The 19331-nt window shown below is 43.5% G+C and overlaps 1 protein-coding gene across 1 annotated transcript in view; it reads right to left on the bottom strand.

The window, feature by feature from the left end:
* The window catches only part of LOC126483968 (serine/threonine-protein kinase Nek7-like), a 65000-nt gene extending 46169 nt beyond the window's left edge, over window positions 1-18831 (bottom strand). The window contains exon 1 of the mRNA XM_050107268.1: window positions 18376-18831. Coding sequence (XP_049963225.1) covers window positions 18376-18606 — 231 coding nt within the window. The 5' untranslated portion in view covers window positions 18607-18831. The remainder of the gene's footprint in view (window positions 1-18375) is intronic.
* Between the last annotated feature and the right edge of the window lie 500 nt (window positions 18832-19331).

Genomic DNA, 19331 nt, shown 5'->3' with positions numbered 1-19331 from the left:
GGGAATCGAACCCGGGACCCCGGGCTCGGGAAGCGAGAACGCTACCGCGAGACCACGAGCGGCGGACGAGGCGAAAGGAAGAACGCCACGGGCCTGGTGTCACCTTAATTGCACAAAGTTTATTAGACAGGGGAGTAGCCTCCCAAGAATTGGCCCATGACTGTGCGAAGTGGGATTTGATGTGAAGCCGTAAATCCGCTGCAGGAGGGGTTACACAAAACGGGGGGTAAGTGACTGCTCCCCCAGCCAAACGATCAGCGAGCTCATTACCCGGGATACCCACATGGCCAGGGACCCAAAGGATGTCAATGGAACAAGCACCATGGTGAATATCAGCGAGATGGTCATGGATGGCAGAGACCAAGGTATGGCGCGAAAAACACCGGTCAACAGCCAGAAGGCCACTCATTGAGTCCGTACATAACAAAATGCGGTTGTGTTGGGACTGTTTAATAAAGATAAGGGCCTGGGAAATGGCCATCAATTCCGCAGTAAACACCCCACATGTAGGTGGCAGCAGATGAACTAAAAACAGTACCAACCCGAACCCTGAATGACTGATGGAACAGGAACTGGTGGATAAAAATCGGGAGTGGGCCCCGAAGACCCCACTGATGAAGGGTAAGTAAGATGTGATGGCGCCAGGCCGTCCCATAGGCCTTGCGAAGGTCAAAAAATACTGTAACCAAATGGCAGCCCTGGGAAAAAGCCTGCCGAACTGCAGATTCCAAGCGAAGTAAATGATCGATTGGAGACCATCCCTCTCGGAAGCCACACTGGTAAGGGAACAATAGATCCCGAGATTCGAGGACCCAATTGAGCCGATGGGCTACCATCCATTGAAGTAACTTACAAACAACATTGGTCAGACTAATTGGCCGATAGCTGTCAACAGATAGGGGGTTCTTACCAGGCTTAAGGACATGAACCACGATGCTATCCCTCCACTGAGAAGGGAAGTCACCCTGGAGCCAGATACGGTTAAATACCCAAAGAAGATGTTGCCGTTGTGGAGCATTGAGATGTTGAAGCAGTTGGTTATGAATGGAGTCTGGGCCAGGGGCCGTATCATGATAAGAAGATAGAGCAGAAAGAAATTCCCATTCAGTAAAAGGTTCATTGTAAGATTCTGACTCACAAGGGGTAAAACATAAGGTGGAAGCTTCGGCAGATTGTTTCTGGTGAAGCAAAGCAGCTGGATAGGAGGCTGATGCTGATGCCACTGCAAAATGGGTCGCAAGATGTTCCGCAAAAGCAGACGGGTCCGTACAAAGGCCATCTGGGAGGTGAAGGCCTGGGAGGGTGGACTGCCGATGGCAACCTTGGAGAGAGCGAAGTTAGCCCATACCCGTGACAGAGGGACAGTAGAACCGAGGGAAGAAACAAATTGTTCCCAACATATCCACTTGCTCTGTTTGATTAAATAACGGGCTTTAGCGCGAAGGCCTTTAAAGTTAGTAAGGCTGGCTACGGAAGGGTGCCTCTTAAAGTGTTGCAAAGCTCAACAGCGATCACAGATGGCAATGAGAATGGCCATACTCCACCACGGGACTTGCCGGCGACGAAATGGTCCAGATGAGCGTGGGACAGCAAGGCTAGCAGCGTGAACAATCGTGTCAGACACGTCACGTAGGACATCATCAATACAACCCGACAAAGAGGGAGAAAACATGACCAGTGCAGTGTATAAAGGCCAATCGGCGCGTTGGAAAGACCAACGAGGCAACCTGTCCATCGGGGAGCAGGAAGGGAGAGAGAAAATCAACGGGAAATGGTCACTATCACAAAGGTGTGGCGACCAGTGTAATGAAGGGAGGAGAGAGGGAGAAGAAAGAGAAAGATCTGGCAGAAAAGGTACCATGACCGGCACTGAAATGAGTAGGGGAGCCATCATTAAGAAGGCACAAGTCGTGGTCTGCAATAAACTGGTCAATGAGAAGACCTCGTCTAGATGGAAAGGCACTGCCCCACAAGGGATGATGAGCATTAAAATCTCCAAGGAGGAGGAAGGGAGGAGAAAGTTGCTAGAGAAGGGCAGTTAAGGCAGCAGGTATAAGATTCCTGTCAGGAGGGAGATAAAGACTGCAAATCATGACCTCAGAGTCCAGGTGGACCCTAACAGCAACCGCTTCCAATGTAGTTTGAAGAGGAATCCACGTGCTAGCAACGTCTGTACGGACCAACGTACAAACGACACCAGAAGCCTGCAGGGCGCCGACCCGATTTCGACAGAAAACACGGAACCCACAGAGGGTTGGTGAGTGATCATCAGTAAAATGAGATTCCTGTAGAACCACACAAGCCGTAGAGTAAGACGAAATAAGGGATTTCAACTCCAGAAGGTGATGGTAATATCCATTACAATTCCATTGGAAAACCACAGAACAATGACTCAAATGGGGGTTGAACAGGCTAAAGCCAGTCATGCTGTCGGGTCACCACCCGTCACCGACAAGGAGGGGGTGACATCCATGAACAACAGGTCAGAATCTGGTTGTGAAGCTGGGGATGGGACCTCTAGTGACACCAGAGGCTCCTTGTCTGGGGACTTATGTTTCTTCTTCTTTTCTGTTTGAGATCGAGGAGGGCTAAGCAGCATAAAAGAGCCAGCTGCAGCAAGATCGGGAACAGAAAGAGATCGGGCGACCTGGGAGCAAATAGACCATGGTTCTCGTGGTCGTCGCGTGGCAGGAGACCTTTGGCCTGGAAGGTGCCAGGAAGGGGTATCCCGAAAGGAGCGCCATTGACTGGCAGACGCCGAAGATGTGGGACACTTCTCCAGCTGGGGAGTGGGATCAGCGCCCGGAGGAGAAGGTGTGGGAGCCGCAGGGAGGGGTGGAGGTGAGGGGTCCGGGACTGGGGTAAGGAAGGGGGAGGAAGGGGTGAAGATGTAACCAAAGCGTAACTAGATTTCATGGACACAGGGTGAAGACATGTATACTTCTTACGGGCCTCTGTGTACGTTAAACGATCGAGTGACTTATACTCCTGTATCTTCTTTTCCTTCTTATATACTGGGCAATCTGGTGAATGTGGAGAATGATTGCCCTGACACTTAACACACACAGGAGGGGGAACACAGGGACTCCCCTCATGGAGTGGACGTCCACAGTCACCACAGAGAGGGGCCTGTGAACAGTGGGAAGACATGTGTCCAAAACGCAAGCGCTTAAAACACCTCATAGGAGGTGGGATGTACGGCTTCACATCACATCGATAAACCATAATCTTTACCTTCTCAGGGAGGGTATCCCCTTCAAAGGCCAGGATAAAGGCACCAGTATCAATGCAATTGTCCTTAGGACCCTTCTGAACACGCGGAACAAAGTGAACACCCCGCCGTGCGAGATTGGCCCGAAGTTCCTCATCAGTTTGAAGGATGAGATCCCCGTGAAATATCACACCTTGAACCACATTTAGAGACTGGTGGGGGGTAATGGACACAGGAATTGTGCCAAGATGGGTACAGGCATGAAGGGCAGCAGACTGGGCAGCTGAAGCAGTTTTTATCAGCAACGAACCCGACCGCATCTTGCTCAGGGAGTCCACTTCGCCAAACTCGTCTTCAATGTGTTCCACAAAGAATAAAGGTTTGGTATTGGTGAAAGTATCCCCATCAGTCCTGGTGCAAACCAGATAACGGGGGAAACGTTTCGCCCCTAGCCAACAGGCCTGACCCTCTTCCTAGGGAGTAGCCACGGAAGGGAAGGCCGAAGGGGCAAGAGAAGCAGCACTCGAAGAATCAGTTCCACGCAGAGAGGCGGCCGCTGAAGAACGGCCAGAGTTCTGGATCCGTATGCGTTTCATTTGCATAGCGTCCGCCCTGATACCACCCACTCCGATCAGGGGCTCTCCTCACGGGCGCCACCCAGCCACAGCAAGGGCCGTCTGGCACGGCGGCCATTGCCAGGAGTTCCGATGCTCCAGGATGACGAGCAACCACTCCAAGGCTTACATGAGGAGGTCACAGCTCAGGTATCAGAAGTGTGATCCCTGTGTGTTCAGGGGGCTCAACCAAAAGGGTACATAGTGACCCAACCACACGGGCTGGCTACCGTCCTGGCTATGCACCCTAGCACCAGACAACGGCGTGAAAGAAAAGGTGGAATGTACTAGGAGGGCACACGTCGGAGACACAAGGTAAGGTGCTCTTCCCCAAATGGCTCACACTATGGAAGAGAAATTTAGTAATGGAGGTCAAACCCCAGAGGGGGACCAGGGAGTGCCAAAAGGAGGAGATGATTACACAACAAAGCCAAATTGTAAAACCAACAGAACCAGGAGGATTGCGAGGCCAACATAAGCAAGGACACCAAGAGAGGGAGAAGAGAGGGCAACGAGAAAGGAGCAAGGAGGGGAAAGGTGGGGAAGGGGAAGGAAATGCAGCCCTGGAAAGAAAGAAGGCTGCAATAGCTCGGGGCCCCGTGATAGCCACGCATGTATCCACAAAAGAGTTGTTGACCCCCTGGGGTGATGGTGCATGTAGGAGGGGTTCATATCTCAGGCACTATTCATCGCAGAGATAAGAGGTCAAATGTTTTGGGTAGCCTAGAGACCATTTGTATACCTATCAGAAGAACAGACAGAGTCTAGCTATCCTACAGCATAGTGTCAAAATTTAAACAATACACACTTCCTCCAGTCCAGGCAAATTGAGTAAATTGGTTGGCTCTTTTGCGTTAGGTGTGGTCTAGGGTGGACCTTAGGCAGCTTATAAAAGCACCACTTGTTCATGGTTGGTTCCTGAGAAAACCCTGATAAACTATGGTTTTTGGGTACTGAAAGTACCAACTGTAAGGATGGCCCCTTCTATAACTTCTGTTCATAGCAGATTGTCAAAATTTTTACCAAATGTTCCTAAGAACATTTTCTTGTGGAATCTTGAAACTTTTTGATATCATTATATGGGTATGTTATCAAGATCCAGAGGTTCAAAGTTACCACACATAAGCATAAAAAATATGAATGTAATACCCAGTCAGAGCCACCACTGTAAATGTAGTTTTAACTGACATATGAACACATAGCGAGGTTTCTTACATCCTTGCAAGGATTCTGGGATCATCAAGCTATGTCTTTAGGCAGCATTTTTTCATCAAAAAAACTTTATGATGTGCTATATCTGTCTAATGGGCACTTCATGCCTACACAAATATGCCCAAAGTGGTACCACAGTAACAGAAAATGGGCTAAAAACAGTATTAACATGCCGGAAAAGAACTTAAAATGACTGCCAAAAATTACATAAAACTGGAAGCAGTGAAAATTCAGTAAAATAATTCTTATTTCATTTTTACTCTTTCAAGATATGAATCGCAAGCTGTGCATTTTCGGTGAACTGAGACAGATGAGGAAAGTATCCAGAATAAATGTAAAGCAAATGACTGTCTTAATCTTCTATTAAACAAATTTTTTGTTGTGTTTGTGTGACAAGATATATAAATATGTTGAAGTATGTAAATGAAATGTCAAAACTTTACTGACCTATAGAATTCATTCTATACAAGTGGCCCCCAGTGGAACAGTGCTCCTGACAGAGCACAAAAAAGGTAAGTATGATCCTCTTTAAAAGACTCTGACAGAGAAGTGGGGAACCAGCTGTCTCAATCCTCATTCTGCTTTCCTCACCAAAAATTTTGGCACGCAAACATATTCACACTTTTTTGTGCTTAAAGAGAGTAGCCAAGAGACAGTGATGGTGGAAGAGAGAGGAGACAATGATGGTAGGAGACAGGAAGTTGCAGTGACAGAAAACAAGGGATGGATGAAGATAATAACAATGCAAGCCAAAGAGATAGGAGATACTGATGGTCAGTGAGAGACGGTGGCAATAAAAGAAAAAGAGAGGTGGATGGAGATACAAGCAGTGTGAACGAATGAGAGGAGAGACAGTAGAAACAAGAAACACACATGAGCGGAGACCAACTTTAAGATGGAGGTATAGGGAAGAATTCATTTTGGACAGACATTTTATACACGAGAGTATAGGAGAAAAAATTACTCAGACTCACTCCAGCAGGTGCAGTTTTTTGCTGGTAGTATCACACTAGATCCAATGAATGATGGCATTATTTACATTATTATTTACATTATTATCTCCATTTTTATGTACTGGAACTATCCTAGAGAATTTAAGCTACATATGAAAATATCCCTCTAATATACAGTTGTTTATATGATATTTGAACAGGTCTTGAATACAATCTATTATTATACGAAACCACATGAGACCTCAAAGAAACAAAACTTACTTGTATTTCCTTATGATCTAACTCTGATGAACTGATACCAGATTTGATAGTAGCACTTCCTACTTCAGCTGATTTAATGAAAAAAAATCACTGAATTCTTGGGGTGAGAGATTAATTTTGTTATTTCTTGTATCTTTAACACCACTATTTATTAGTTTCCATACAGCTTTCCACTTTTCCATTTATTTGGTGAATTCTCAATACTACCTCTTTTTTATTTATTTACAACATGCTCCATTACAAATATTTGCAGTACTGTGTGTGTGTGTGTGTGTGTGTGTGTGTGTGTGTGTGTGTGTGTGTGTGTGTGTTAAGTGTAATGTAGTGTTTGTGTTTGATAATGATAATGATGGTGATGACGGAAGGGAGAGGGTGAAACCTGGTGCTGACCACTGCCTACTGCTCGCAAACAGCACCAAGGGGGCAGTTAAGCTTCACATCCCCATCTGATGGACAGATCACCATTAACAGTCACACTCTCTTATTTCATGAGACACTGTGGAGAGCTTTGGTATTTAAATCAGGACATTGGCATAAAGTCTAGTGATAAGGAACTTTATGCCACCACCTCTCCTCCCCTTGCTGGCCAAATACTGACAATTAAAATTATTTCCACCACCAGGATTCTAACTAGGTTTCCCAGGGTCAAGCACTACTGCACAAGCATGTTATCAATTCCATTGAGGAGGTCATACCAGATTAGTTGGAAGTTTAGCATACCATGGACTTTTCTGTTTGGAACATTAGTTTTAAAACCTTTGTGAATTATTTTGCATTCTTTATAGGATGAAAGACCTGAGTCGAAACAAGGCCCCCGGAGTAGACAACATTCCATTGGAACTACTGACGGCCTTGGGAGAGCCAGTCCTGACAAAACTCTACCATCTGGTGAGCAAGATGTATGAAACAGGCGAAATACCCTCAGACTTCAAGAAGAATATAATAATTCCAATCCCAAAGAAAGCAGGTGTTGACAGATGTGAAAATTACCGAACAATCAGTTTAATAAGCCACAGCTGCAAAATACTAACACGAATTCTTTACAGACGAATGGAAAAACTAGTAGAAGCCAACCTCGGGGAAGATCAGTTTGGCAAGGGAGTAAGACAGGGTTGTAGCCTCTCCCCGATGTTATTCAATCTGTATATTGAGCAAGCAGTAAACGAAACAAAAGAAAAATTCGGAGTAGGTATTAAAATCCATGGAGAAGAAATAAAAACTTTGAGGTTCGCTGATGAATTGTAATTCTGTCAGAGACAGCAAAGGACTTGGAAGAGCAGTTGAACTGAATGGATGGTGTCTTGAAGGGAGGATATAAGATGACCATCAACAAAAGCAAAACGAGGATAATGGAATGTAGTCGAATTAAGTCGGGGTGATGTTGAGGGTATTAGATTAGGAAATGAGACACTTAAAGTAGTAAAGGAGTTTTGCTATTAGGGGAGCAAAATAACTGATGATGGTCGAAGTAGAGAGGATATAAAATGTAGACTGGCAATGGCAAGGAAATCATTTCTGAAGAAGAGAAATTTGTTAACATCAAGTATAGATTTAAGAGTCAGGAAGTCATTTCTGAAAGTATTTGTATGGAGTGTAGCCATGTATGGAAGTGAAACATGGACGATAAATAGTTTGGACAAGAAGAGAATAGAAGCTTTTGAAATGTGGTGCTACAGAAGAATGCTGAAGATTAGATGGGTAGATCACATAACTAATGAGGAAGTATTGAATAGGATTGGGGAGAAGAGAAGTTTGTGGCACAACTTGACCAGAAGAAGGGATCGGTTGGTAGGACATGTTCTGAGGCATCAAGGGATCACCAATTTAGTATTGGAGGGCAGCGTGGAGGGTAAAAATCTTAGGGGAAGACCAAGAGATGAATACACTAAGCAGATTCAGAAGGATGTAGGTTGCAGTAGGTACTGGGAGATGAAGAAGCTTGCACAGGATAGAGTAGCATGGAGAGCTGCATCAAACCAGTCTCAGGACTGAAGACCACAACAACAACATAGGAATAATGTCATTAAATTGTGTCAGAGAGCTCTAAAGCCAATCAAGTATGACCTTTGCTGACAAATCATTACTTATATTATAATGTGTCACCCTCACACTGACCACCTAGTCTGTCTGCAAAGGACTAACTAACTCTAATAGTTGGAACCTACTTGTATAATTTACAGATAGAGACTTATGTGGATGGGCTTGCAGACTGACTGGCTGCAGAAAAGTTTTCAGCCAGAGAAAGGTGCCCATTCACAGGCTGACTGCATCTATTGCTAGCAAAGTTCATGAGTCCACAGGCAGAACATGCACACCACAGGAAGTTGAGTAAAGCAATATAGGAAAAGACCCTCACTGAAATAATAATAATAATAATAATAATTGTGGACATTCCTAAATGTATGGATGAATAACCCTTTAACATAGTTCTTCTGTCTACCTGTTCATAAAGCCACACTCTGTAGACCTTTGTTCACAATCTTATTGCCAAGAGAAATGGTAATGGCACCTGTGAGTGTGATGCCACTATTAATAAGTACTGTATATTCTGATTTTATACATTATAAATTATGACATCAAAAGTTTGAGAGTTTATTGTGTTGTAGTCCTTTCTTCAATTAACTGCTTGGTGTATGTACTTACCAGGTTGTTGGCATAGTGCTTTTCAAATGATGTAATCACCTTAATTGCAGTTTCTTGAAAATTATGCGTAAGTGAGATACAGTACAGATTTAAAATTATACAGTGAAACATTTTATTTACACTCCCGGAAATGGAAAAAAGAACACATTGACACCGGTGTGTCAGACCCACCATACTTGCTCTGGACACTGCGAGAGGGCTGTACAAGCAATGATCACACGCACGGCACAGCGGACACACCAGGAACCGCGGTGTTGGCCGTCGAATGGCGCTAACTGCGCAGCATTTGTGCACTGCCGCCGTCAGTGTCAGCCAGTTTGCCGTGGCATACGGAGCTCCATCGCAGTCTTTAACACTGGTAGCATGCCGCGACAGCGTGGACGTGAACCGTATGCGCAGTTGACGGACTTTGAGCGAGGGCATATAGTGGGCATGCGGGAGGCCGGGTGGACGTACCGCTGAATTGCTCAACACGTGGGGCGTGAGGTCTCCACAGTACATCGATGTTGTCGCCAGTGGTCGGCGGAAGGTGCACGTGCCCGTCGACCTGGGACCGGACCGCAGCGACGCACGGATGCACGCCAAGACCGTAGGATCATACACAGTGCCGTAGGGGACCGCACCGCCACTTCCCAGCAAATTAGGGACACTGTTGCTCCTGGGGTATCGGCGAGGACCATTCGCAACCGTCTCCATGAAGCTGGGCTACGGTCCCGCGCACCGTTAGGCCGTCTTCCGCTCACGCCCCAACATCGTGCAGCCCGCCTCCAGTGGTGTCGCGACAGGCGTGAATGGAGGGACGAATGGAGACGTGTCGTCTTCAGCGATGAGAGTCGCTTCTGCCTTGGTGCCAATGATGGTCGTATGCGTGTTTGGCGCCGTGCAGGTGAGCGCCACAATCAGGACTGCATACGACCGAGGCACACAGGGCCAACACCCGGCATCATGGTGTGGGAAACGATCTCCTACACTGGCCGTACACCACTGGTGATCGTCGAGGGGACACTGAATAGTGCACGGTACATCCAAACCGTCATCGAACCCATCGTTCTACCATTCCTAGACCGGCAAGGGAACTTGCTGTTCCAACAGGACAATGCACGTCCGCATGTATCCCGTGCCACCCAACGTGCTCTAGAAGGTGTAAGTCAACTACCCTGGCCAGCAAGATCTCCGGATCTGTCCCCCATTGAGCATGTTTGGGACTGGATGAAGCGTCGTCTCACGCGGTCTGCACGTCCAGCACGAACACTGGTCCAACTGAGGGGCCAGGTGGAAATGGCATGGCAAGCCGTTCCACAGGACTACATCCAGCATCTCTACGATCGTCTCCATGGGAGAATAGCAGCCTGCATTGCTGCGAAAGGTGGATATACACTGTACTAGTGCCGACATTGTGCATGCTCTGTTGCCTGTGTCTATGTGCCTGTGGTTCTGTCAGTGTGATCATGTGATGTATCTGACCCCAGGAATGTGTCAATAAAGTTTCCCCTTCCTGGGACAATGAATTCACGGTGTTCTTATTTCAATTTCCAGGAGTGTATTTCATCATTATTCTTTCCCCAATGAACCACAGACCTTGCCAAGGTCAGGTGGCTTGCATGTCTCAACAATACAGATAGCTATACTGTAGGTGCGAGCACAACTGATGTATGTCTGTGGGAGATGCCAGACAAATATGTGGTTCCTGAAGAGAGGCAGGAACCTTTTCCATAGCTGCAGGGGCAACAGTCTGGATGATTGACTAATCTGGCCTTGCAACATCAACTAATACGGCCTTGCTATGCTGGTACTGTGAATGGCCGAAAGCAAGGGGAAACTACAGCTGTCACATTTTTTTTAGGCAATGCAGCTCTACTGTACAGTTAAATAATGATGGCATCTACTTGGGTAAAATATTCTAGAGGTAAAATCCAGGTGGGGACTACCCTGGGGAATATCATCACTAAAAAAACTTTATTTCTACAGGCTGGAGCATGGAATGTTAGATCCCTTAATCAGGAAGGTAGGTTAGAAAATTTAAAAAGGGAAATGAATAGGTTGAAGTTAGATGCAGTGGGAACTAGTGCTGTTCAGTAACAGGATGGACAGGAATTCTGGCTAGATGAGTACAGGGTTATAAATACCAAATCAAACAGGGGTAATGCAGGTCTAAATATAATGAATGAAAAATGGGGATGCAGGTTAGCTACTATGAACAGCAGAGTGAAAATTTTATTGTAGCCACGACTGGCTCAAAGGCAACACCTACCACAGCAGTACAAGTTGATAAGCCAACGAGTTCCACAGATTATGAGATTGAAAGGATGAATTATGAGATAAAACAAATTATTCAGGTAGTTAAGTGTGAGGAAAGTTTAGTTGTGATGGGGTCCTGTAATACAACAGTAGGAAAAGGAAGAGAAGGAAAAATAGTAGGAGAATATGTACTCAGGGAAAAAGAATGAAGGAGAAAACCACCTGGTAGAATTTTTCGCAGAGCATAATTTAATCATCAACACTTGGTGTAAGAATCACAAAAGAAGACTGTATATGAGGAAGAGACATGGGGACAAGAAAATTTCATATTGGATATATGATGGTAAGACAGAGATTTGGGAATCAGATTTTAAACTGTTAACATTTCCATGGACAAATGTGGGCTCTGACTGTAATTTATTGGTAGCAAACTGTAAAACTAAAACTGAAGAAATTGCAAAAGGTGGGAAATTAAGGAGATGGAACCTGGATAAGTTCAAGGAACCAAAGTGAGCACTAGCCAATGTTGGACTGAAACAGGGGAAAGGAATACAATAACAGATAACTGGACAGCTTTGCGAGAGGAGATGGGGAAGGAGCAGATGATCAAATAGGTAAAAGAAGGCCCAGTAGAAATCCTTGAAAATCACAGGTGATATTGAATTTGGGGCCTAATTGAGGAAAGGAGAAAATATAAAAATGCAGAAAATGATGAAAGTGAAAGGGAATATGGACATCTAATAAAATTAGATTGACACAAAGTGCAAAATGGCTATGCAGGCATGCCTACATGACAAATGCAAGTCTACAGAGGCATATAGAACCAGGGGAAAGATAAATACTGCCTATAAGAGATTCAAAGAAGCCTTTGCAGAAAAAGAAGTAGTTGCATGAATAGCTCAGACAGCAAACCAGTATTAAGCAAAGAAGGGAAAGATGAAAGATATAAGGCATATATAGAGGGGGCTATACAAGGGACATGACCTTCAAGGAAATACTACGGAAAGGGAAGAGGAAGTAAATGAAGATGAGATGGGAAACATGATACTGTCAGAAGAATATGACAAAGCACTAAAAGACCCAACTGAAACAAGCCCCCAAGAGTAGATGACATTCCTTCAGAACTACTGTCATTCTTGTGACAGCCAGTCATGACAAAACTATTCCACCTGGTGTGCAAGGTGTGTGAGATAGATGAAACACCTTCAGGCTTCAAGAAGAATGTAATAATTGCAATCCCAAAGAAAGCAGGCACTGACAGGTATGATTAATACTGAACTATCACTTTAATATTCTAGTTCAAAATAAAAGACTGGATAAATTGGTAGAAGCGAACTGTGGGGAAGATCAGTTTGGGTTGCGGAGAAATGTAGGAACATGCAAGGCAATAATGGTGCTATGAAACGCTGAGGAAAGGCAAACCTACATTTATATAATTTGTAGATGTAGAGCCATGAGCCATGGACCTTGCCATTGTTGGGGAGGCTTACATGCCTCAGCGATACAGATAGCCATACCATAGGTGCAACCACAATGGTGGGGTTTCTGTTGAAAGGCCAAACATACATGTGGTTCCTGAAGAGGGGCAGCAGCCTTTTCAGTAGTTGCAGGGGCAACAGTCTGGATGATTGATCTGGCCTTGTAACCAAAACGGCCTTGCTGTGCTGGTACTGCAAATGGCCGACAGCCAGGATAGCCCTAATTTTTCCCAACGGCATGCAGCTTTACTGTATGGTTAAATAATGATGGTGCCCTCTTGGGTTGTATTTCAGAAGTAAAATAGTTCCCCATTCGGATCTCTGGGTGGGGACTACTCGGGAGGATGTTGTTATCAGGAGAAACAAAACAGGCGTTCTATGGATCGGATCGTGGAGTGTGAGATCTCTGAATCAGGCAGGTAGGTTAGAAAATTTTAAAAGGTTAAAGTTGAAGTTAGTGCAGTTCGATGGCAGGAGGAATAAGACTTCTGGTCAGGTAAATTCAGGGTTATAAATACAAAATCAAATAGGGGCAATGCAGCAGTTGGTTTAATAATGAATTTTAAAAAAAAGTGTGGATAAGCTACTATGAACAGCACAGTAAATGCATTAGTGTAGCCAAGACAGACATGAAGCCCATACCTACCACAGTAGTACAAGTTTATATGCCAACTAGCTCTGCAGATGATGAAGAGATTGAATAAATTTATGTTGTGATAAAAGAAATTATTCACATAGTTCAGGGAGAGGAAAATTTAATAGTCATGTGGGACTGGAATTCGATAGCGGGAAAAGGAAGAGAAGGAATAGTAGTAGGTGAATATGGACTGGGGATAAGGAATGAAAGAGGAAGCTGCCTGTTAGAACTTTGCACAGAGCATAACCTAATCATAGCTAATACTTTGTTTAAGAATCACGAAAGAAGGTTGTATATGTGGAAGAGGCCTGGAGACACTGGAAGGTTTCACATAGAATATATAATGGTAACACAGAGTTTTAGGAACCAGGTTTTAAATTGTAAGACATTTCCAGGGGCAGATGTGGACTCAGGCCACAATTTATTTATTATGAACAGTAGATTAAAACTGAAGAAATTGCAAAAAGGTGGGAACTTAAGCAGATGGGACCCAGGTAAACTGAAAGAAACAGAGGTTTTAGAGGGTTTCAGAGGGAGCATTAGGGAACAATTGACAAGAACAGGGAAACGGAATATAGAAGGAGAATGAGTAGCTTTGAGAGATGAAATAGTGAAGGCAGCAGAGAATCAAGTAGGTAAAAAGACAAGGGCTAGTAGAAATCCTTGGATAACAGAAGAGATATTGAATTTAACTGATGAATGGAGGAAACATAAAAATGCAGTAAATGAAGTAGGTGAAAAGGAATACAAACATTTCAAAAATGAGATTGACAGGAAGTGCAAAATGGCGATGCAGGGGAGGCCAGAGGACAAATGCAAGGATGTAGAGGCGTATATGACTAGAGGTAAGATAGATACTGCCTACAGGAAAATTAAAGAGACCTTTAGAGGAAAGAGAACCACCTGTACGAATATCAAGAGCTCAGATGGAAAACCAATCCTAAGCAAAGAGGGGAAAACAGAAAGGTGGAAGGAGCGTATAGAGGGTCTATAAAAGGGCAGTGTACTAGAGGGCAATATTATGGAAATGGAAGAGGATGTAGACAAAGATGAAATAGGAGATATGATACTGTTTGAAGAATTTGACATAGCGCTGAAACACCTAAATCGTAACAAGGCCCCGGGTGTAGACAACATTCAATTAGAACTACTGATAGCCTTGGGAGAGCCAGCCCTGACAAAACTCTACCATCTGGTGAGCAAGATGTACGAGACAGGTGAAATACCCTCAGATTTCAAGAAGATTATAATAATTCCAATCCCAAAGAAAGCAAGTGTTGACAGGTGGGAAAATTATCGAACTATCAGTTTAATAAATCACGGCTGCAAAATACTAACACAAATTCTTTACAGACGAACTGAAAAACTGGTAGAAGCTGACCTCGGGGAAGATCAATTTGGATTCCGTAGAAATGCAGAAGCACGTGAGGTAATACTGACCCTATGACTTGCCTTAGAAGATAGATTAAGGAAAGGCAAACCTATGTTTCTAACATTTGTAGACTTACAGAAAGCTTTTGACAGTGTTGACTGGAATACCCTCTTTCAAATTCTGAAGGTGGCAGGGGTCAAATATAGGGAATGAAAGGCTATTTACAATTTGTACAGAAACCAGATGGCAGTTATAAGAGTCGAGGGGCATGAAAGGGAAGCAGTGGTTGAGAATGGAGTGAGACAGGGTTGTAGTCTGTCTCCAATGTTATTCCATCTGTATACTGAGCAAGCAGTAAAGTAAACAAAAGAAAAATTTGGAGTAGGAATTAAAATCAATGGAGAACAAATAAAAACTTTGAGGTTTGCTGACGACATTGTAAGAGCTGTTGAATGGAATGGACAGTGTCTTGAAAGGAGGATATAAGATGAACATAAACAAAAGCAAAACGAGGCTAATGGAATGTAGTCGAATTAAACCAGGTGATGCTGAGGGAATCAGATTAGGAAATGAGACACTTAAAGAACCGTAGTGGATGAGTTCTGCTATTTGGGGAGCAAAATAACTGATCATGGTCGAAGTAGAGAGGATATAAAATGTAGACTGGCAATGGCAAAGAAAGCATTTCTGAAGAAGAGAAATTTGTTAAAGTCAAGTACAGATGTAAGTGCCAGGAAGTCTTTCCTGAAAATATTTGTATGGACTGTAGCCCTGTATGGAAGTTAAAAATGGACAATAAACAGTTTAGACAAGACAAGAATAGACACTTTCAAAATGTGGTACTAAGGAAGAATGTTGAAGATTAGATGGGTAGATCACTTAACTAATGATGAGGTACTGAATAGAAGTGGGGGGAAGAGGAATTTGTGGCACAACTTGACTTTAAGTGGTCAGTTGGTAGGACACGTTCTGAGGCATCAAGGAATCACCAATTTAGTACTGGAGGGAAGTGTGGAAGGTGAAACTTGTAGAGGGAGACCAAGAGACGAGTACACTAAGCAGATTCAGAGGAATGTAGGTTGCAGCAGTTACTCAGAGATGAAGAAGCTTGCAAGGATAGAGTAGCATGGATATCTGCATCAAACTAATCTCTGAACTGAAGACCACAATAACAGATGTAGAGAAAAGTTTTGACTATGTTGACTGGAATAAACATTTTGAGCGTCGAAGGCAGCAGGGATACAATACAGGGAGAGAAAGGTTATATAAACACGTACAGAAACCACACGGCAGTTATAACAATTGAAGGGCATGAAAGGAAAGCAGTAGTTGAGAAGAGAGTGAGACAGGGTTGCTACCTATCCCTGATGTTATTTGTTTTTTAAGCTGAACAGGCAGTACAGGAAATGAAAAAAAGTAGATGTTCAAATGTGTGTGAATTCCTATGGGACCAAACTGCTGAGGTCATCAGTCCCTAGACTTACACACTACTTAAACTAACTTAGGGCCTACGCTAAAGACAACACACACACACCCAAACCCGAGGGAGGACTCGAACCTCCGGCGGGGAGTGGCCGCTCGATTCGTGACATGGTGCCTAAAAATAAGTAGAAAGGGGTAAAGTTCAGGGAGAAGGAATAAAAATTTGATGTTTGCCCATGACATTGTAATTTGCAAGTCACTTGGAAGAGTAGCTGAATGTAGGCCTAATGGTCAATGTGTTGAAAGGAGGATATATGATTAACATCAACAAAAGCGAAACAAAGGTGATGGGATGTAGAGAATTAAATCAGGTAATTCTTAGGTAATTATATTAGGAAATGAGACAGTAAAAGTAGTAGATGAGTTTTGCTATTTTTGTAGTAATATAACTGGTGGTGGTTGAAGTAGAGAAGGTATAGGCTAATATGCAGACTAGGAAGGAAAGCGTTTCTGAAGAAGAGAAATTTGTTAACATAAAATATAAATTTAAGTGTTATGAACTCTTTTCTGAAGATATTTGTGTTCAGTATAGCCTTACAGGGAAGAGAATTGTGGACAACAAGCAGTTCAGACAAGAATATAGAAGCGTCTGAAATATGATAGTACAGAAAATGCTGAAGATTGGTTGCCAGTTTTTTACTTATTACTAATTTATTACCAGTTCTATGGCATCCACCAGCTATATCTAAGCAGACAGCATCAAGGTACAATAATATTACTACAATCAAATGAACGGAATACTGCTATTTAAGCTATTCTACTAATAAGGATACCATAAACATATTGAAGTTAAGAACTAGATGGGTGAGCAGCGTAACCAATGCAGTGCTGAACAGAACTGAGAGGAAAAGAAATGTGTAGCTTAACTTGAATAAAAGAAGGGGTCAGTCACTAGGACACTTCCTGAGACATGAAGGAACCATCAATTTAGCACCTCCCCTCCATCACCAAGACCTAACTCCAGACCCACACCCAGCAGTTCAAATGTACATCCCCATTTGATTTTATAACATTGTGTAGAAAGGAAAACTGTACACTGCTATTTTTGTTGTGTCGACTTTGTTACAACTACAGTGTGGCACCCACCAACACAAGTCCAAGAAACCAGAAACTTTATGTACGATTAAGGGGAGAGTAGAAGGTATGTTACATATTTTAGAGTGATTTAATTAAGTTTTAACTGTATTGTGATAAATTTGTGTAATTTTGTACTGGGATGTACAAATACAATGGAAATTGTGTAAGTTTGTCTACGAATGAATGACGGAACACGTAAATATATAAATGCCAGTGTAGTAAACATAAAGTCTCACAACGCAACACAGTTTATGTCACTATCTAGGGTGAGGGGGTGGAACCAAAACTTTCGATTGACCCAACCAAAGTTCAAGTGGAACTATCTTTTCAAGTTTTCGGAAATTTTTGTTTCGGGCAAATTAACTGCTCATAAAACGAATGAGCGATGAAAGTAGCTAACCGATAGTAATAATCCAGAGTAAGAAACCCTTGTTTCACGCCAGGAGGTATTTTAGAACTTACGAGACGTGTGCTGATAATGCAAACGTAGGGCTTCCGTGTGTTCAACTGACGCTACCATTCTCCCGGATTATGCGACCCGATAAATAAATAAATAGCAAATGCGATGAAAATATTTACCACTATCATCGATTCGTATTTACGTAACATGCACAAGTCGGTCTTTATAATGTTTCACCGATATCTTTCTGAACACCATATGTTCAACAAGATACATCGGCGTGTCGCTGCCGTCAATGGTGAGGAAGCTATTGTTGTACAAAATTAGCCAATACGAATCCCACCAAATGTAACTGCCAGAACTATCTCACAGCTGCGGTAAATAACTCTTCTAACATACTGATTGCACTATTACTGTGAATAATTTACTACAAAACGCTACAACAAACCTGTGGGGAATGAAACTCTCACTAATCAAACAGTGAATGTGTAAGTTTTCATCGTTTGATACGTCCATACGTGCTAGGGGGCTACATATTACGCGAACAATGGTTGCTCACAGCAAGACTTACATGAACTAACCTACGTGCTGTGGGTAAGGGGGGGGGGGGGCAAAAGTGTTTACTATTATTATAATATTATTAGTAATGCTAATACTATTATTATTATTATTATTACTACTACTACTGCTGCTACGATGTTGCTGGGTCAAGCTGCTGGTGCTGCTGCTACCCGTGACAGAATCAGTGTTTTCAAATAGTTGCATTCATGTTTCGTTAAAATATATAAATCCTTTACCTGCAACAGTTTGATTTCTTTCATACAATCAAGGCGAGCCTTTGCGTCCATCATCTCGAAGATTTGCACTTTTTTCAAGGCAACGACTGATCCGTCCACTTTGCTACGTGCTCTATAAACGACGCTAAATTGTCCTTTGCCGATCTGTCGTTCAACGTTAAACTGATTTAAGCTTCCGTAACGCGACTCCCCTAGGTTGGCCGTCAGAGCCAGAATTTCCGCGTCACTCATGTCGCGAAGGGGCTTATGCACACACTTTTCGCGTCAACGTACTTTCTGTTCCGCGCCGTCAATTGGAATGTGGGGCGGCGGCGCGACTTCCCCTACGGAACGACTGCGCAGACGCAAGATTCGACAAGTAACAGGTGACAACCTATGCTCTCCAGCTTTGACTTGCGCTCTCGTAAACATTCTGCTTGATTGAGTGTATGAGGTAGCCGATGTCGCTTCATCATATCAGCGACACAGTTTCTTTTCATCACAGAAACGTCGTATTCCGACTTGTAGCTCTCAACAGCTGCTAATGTGGTATCATTGACGTTGCGATGCGTCATTGCCATTGTTTACGCTTACAGTTGCTAAGTAACGGTGTTATTGCTTTTTACCGTCGGAAGGAGAAAGCTTAGACTAGCTGTATCTGAGATCAGAAAACCGTATAAAAACTCATGGTACTGTAATTTTGATCGTCTTCTTGTCGTATGAATTAACTGTGACTGTGTCGCGACGAATTCAGACACGTGTACATAGTGGTCGTTGTTTTGCTGTCCTGTTACCTAGCAACGCAGTATTTACGTCTACTATTCATCAGCACTTGAAGGTTATCGACCAAAGCACACATGACAAAGAGACACGACAGTCCATTTTCATAGCTTCATTCGTGGCAGTGTTCATAGTTATCATTACTGTTCTCTGTTCGTTGACAGGCGAAGAGGAGCAAGAGACTACAACTATTTTTA

The sequence above is a fragment of the Schistocerca serialis genome, chromosome 6, assembly GCF_023864345.2.
Source record: "Schistocerca serialis cubense isolate TAMUIC-IGC-003099 chromosome 6, iqSchSeri2.2, whole genome shotgun sequence".
Classification (NCBI taxonomy): Eukaryota; Metazoa; Arthropoda; class Insecta; order Orthoptera; family Acrididae; genus Schistocerca; species Schistocerca serialis.
Note: the sequence above shows the minus strand (reverse complement) of the source record. Positions and strands in the feature narration are given on the sequence as shown.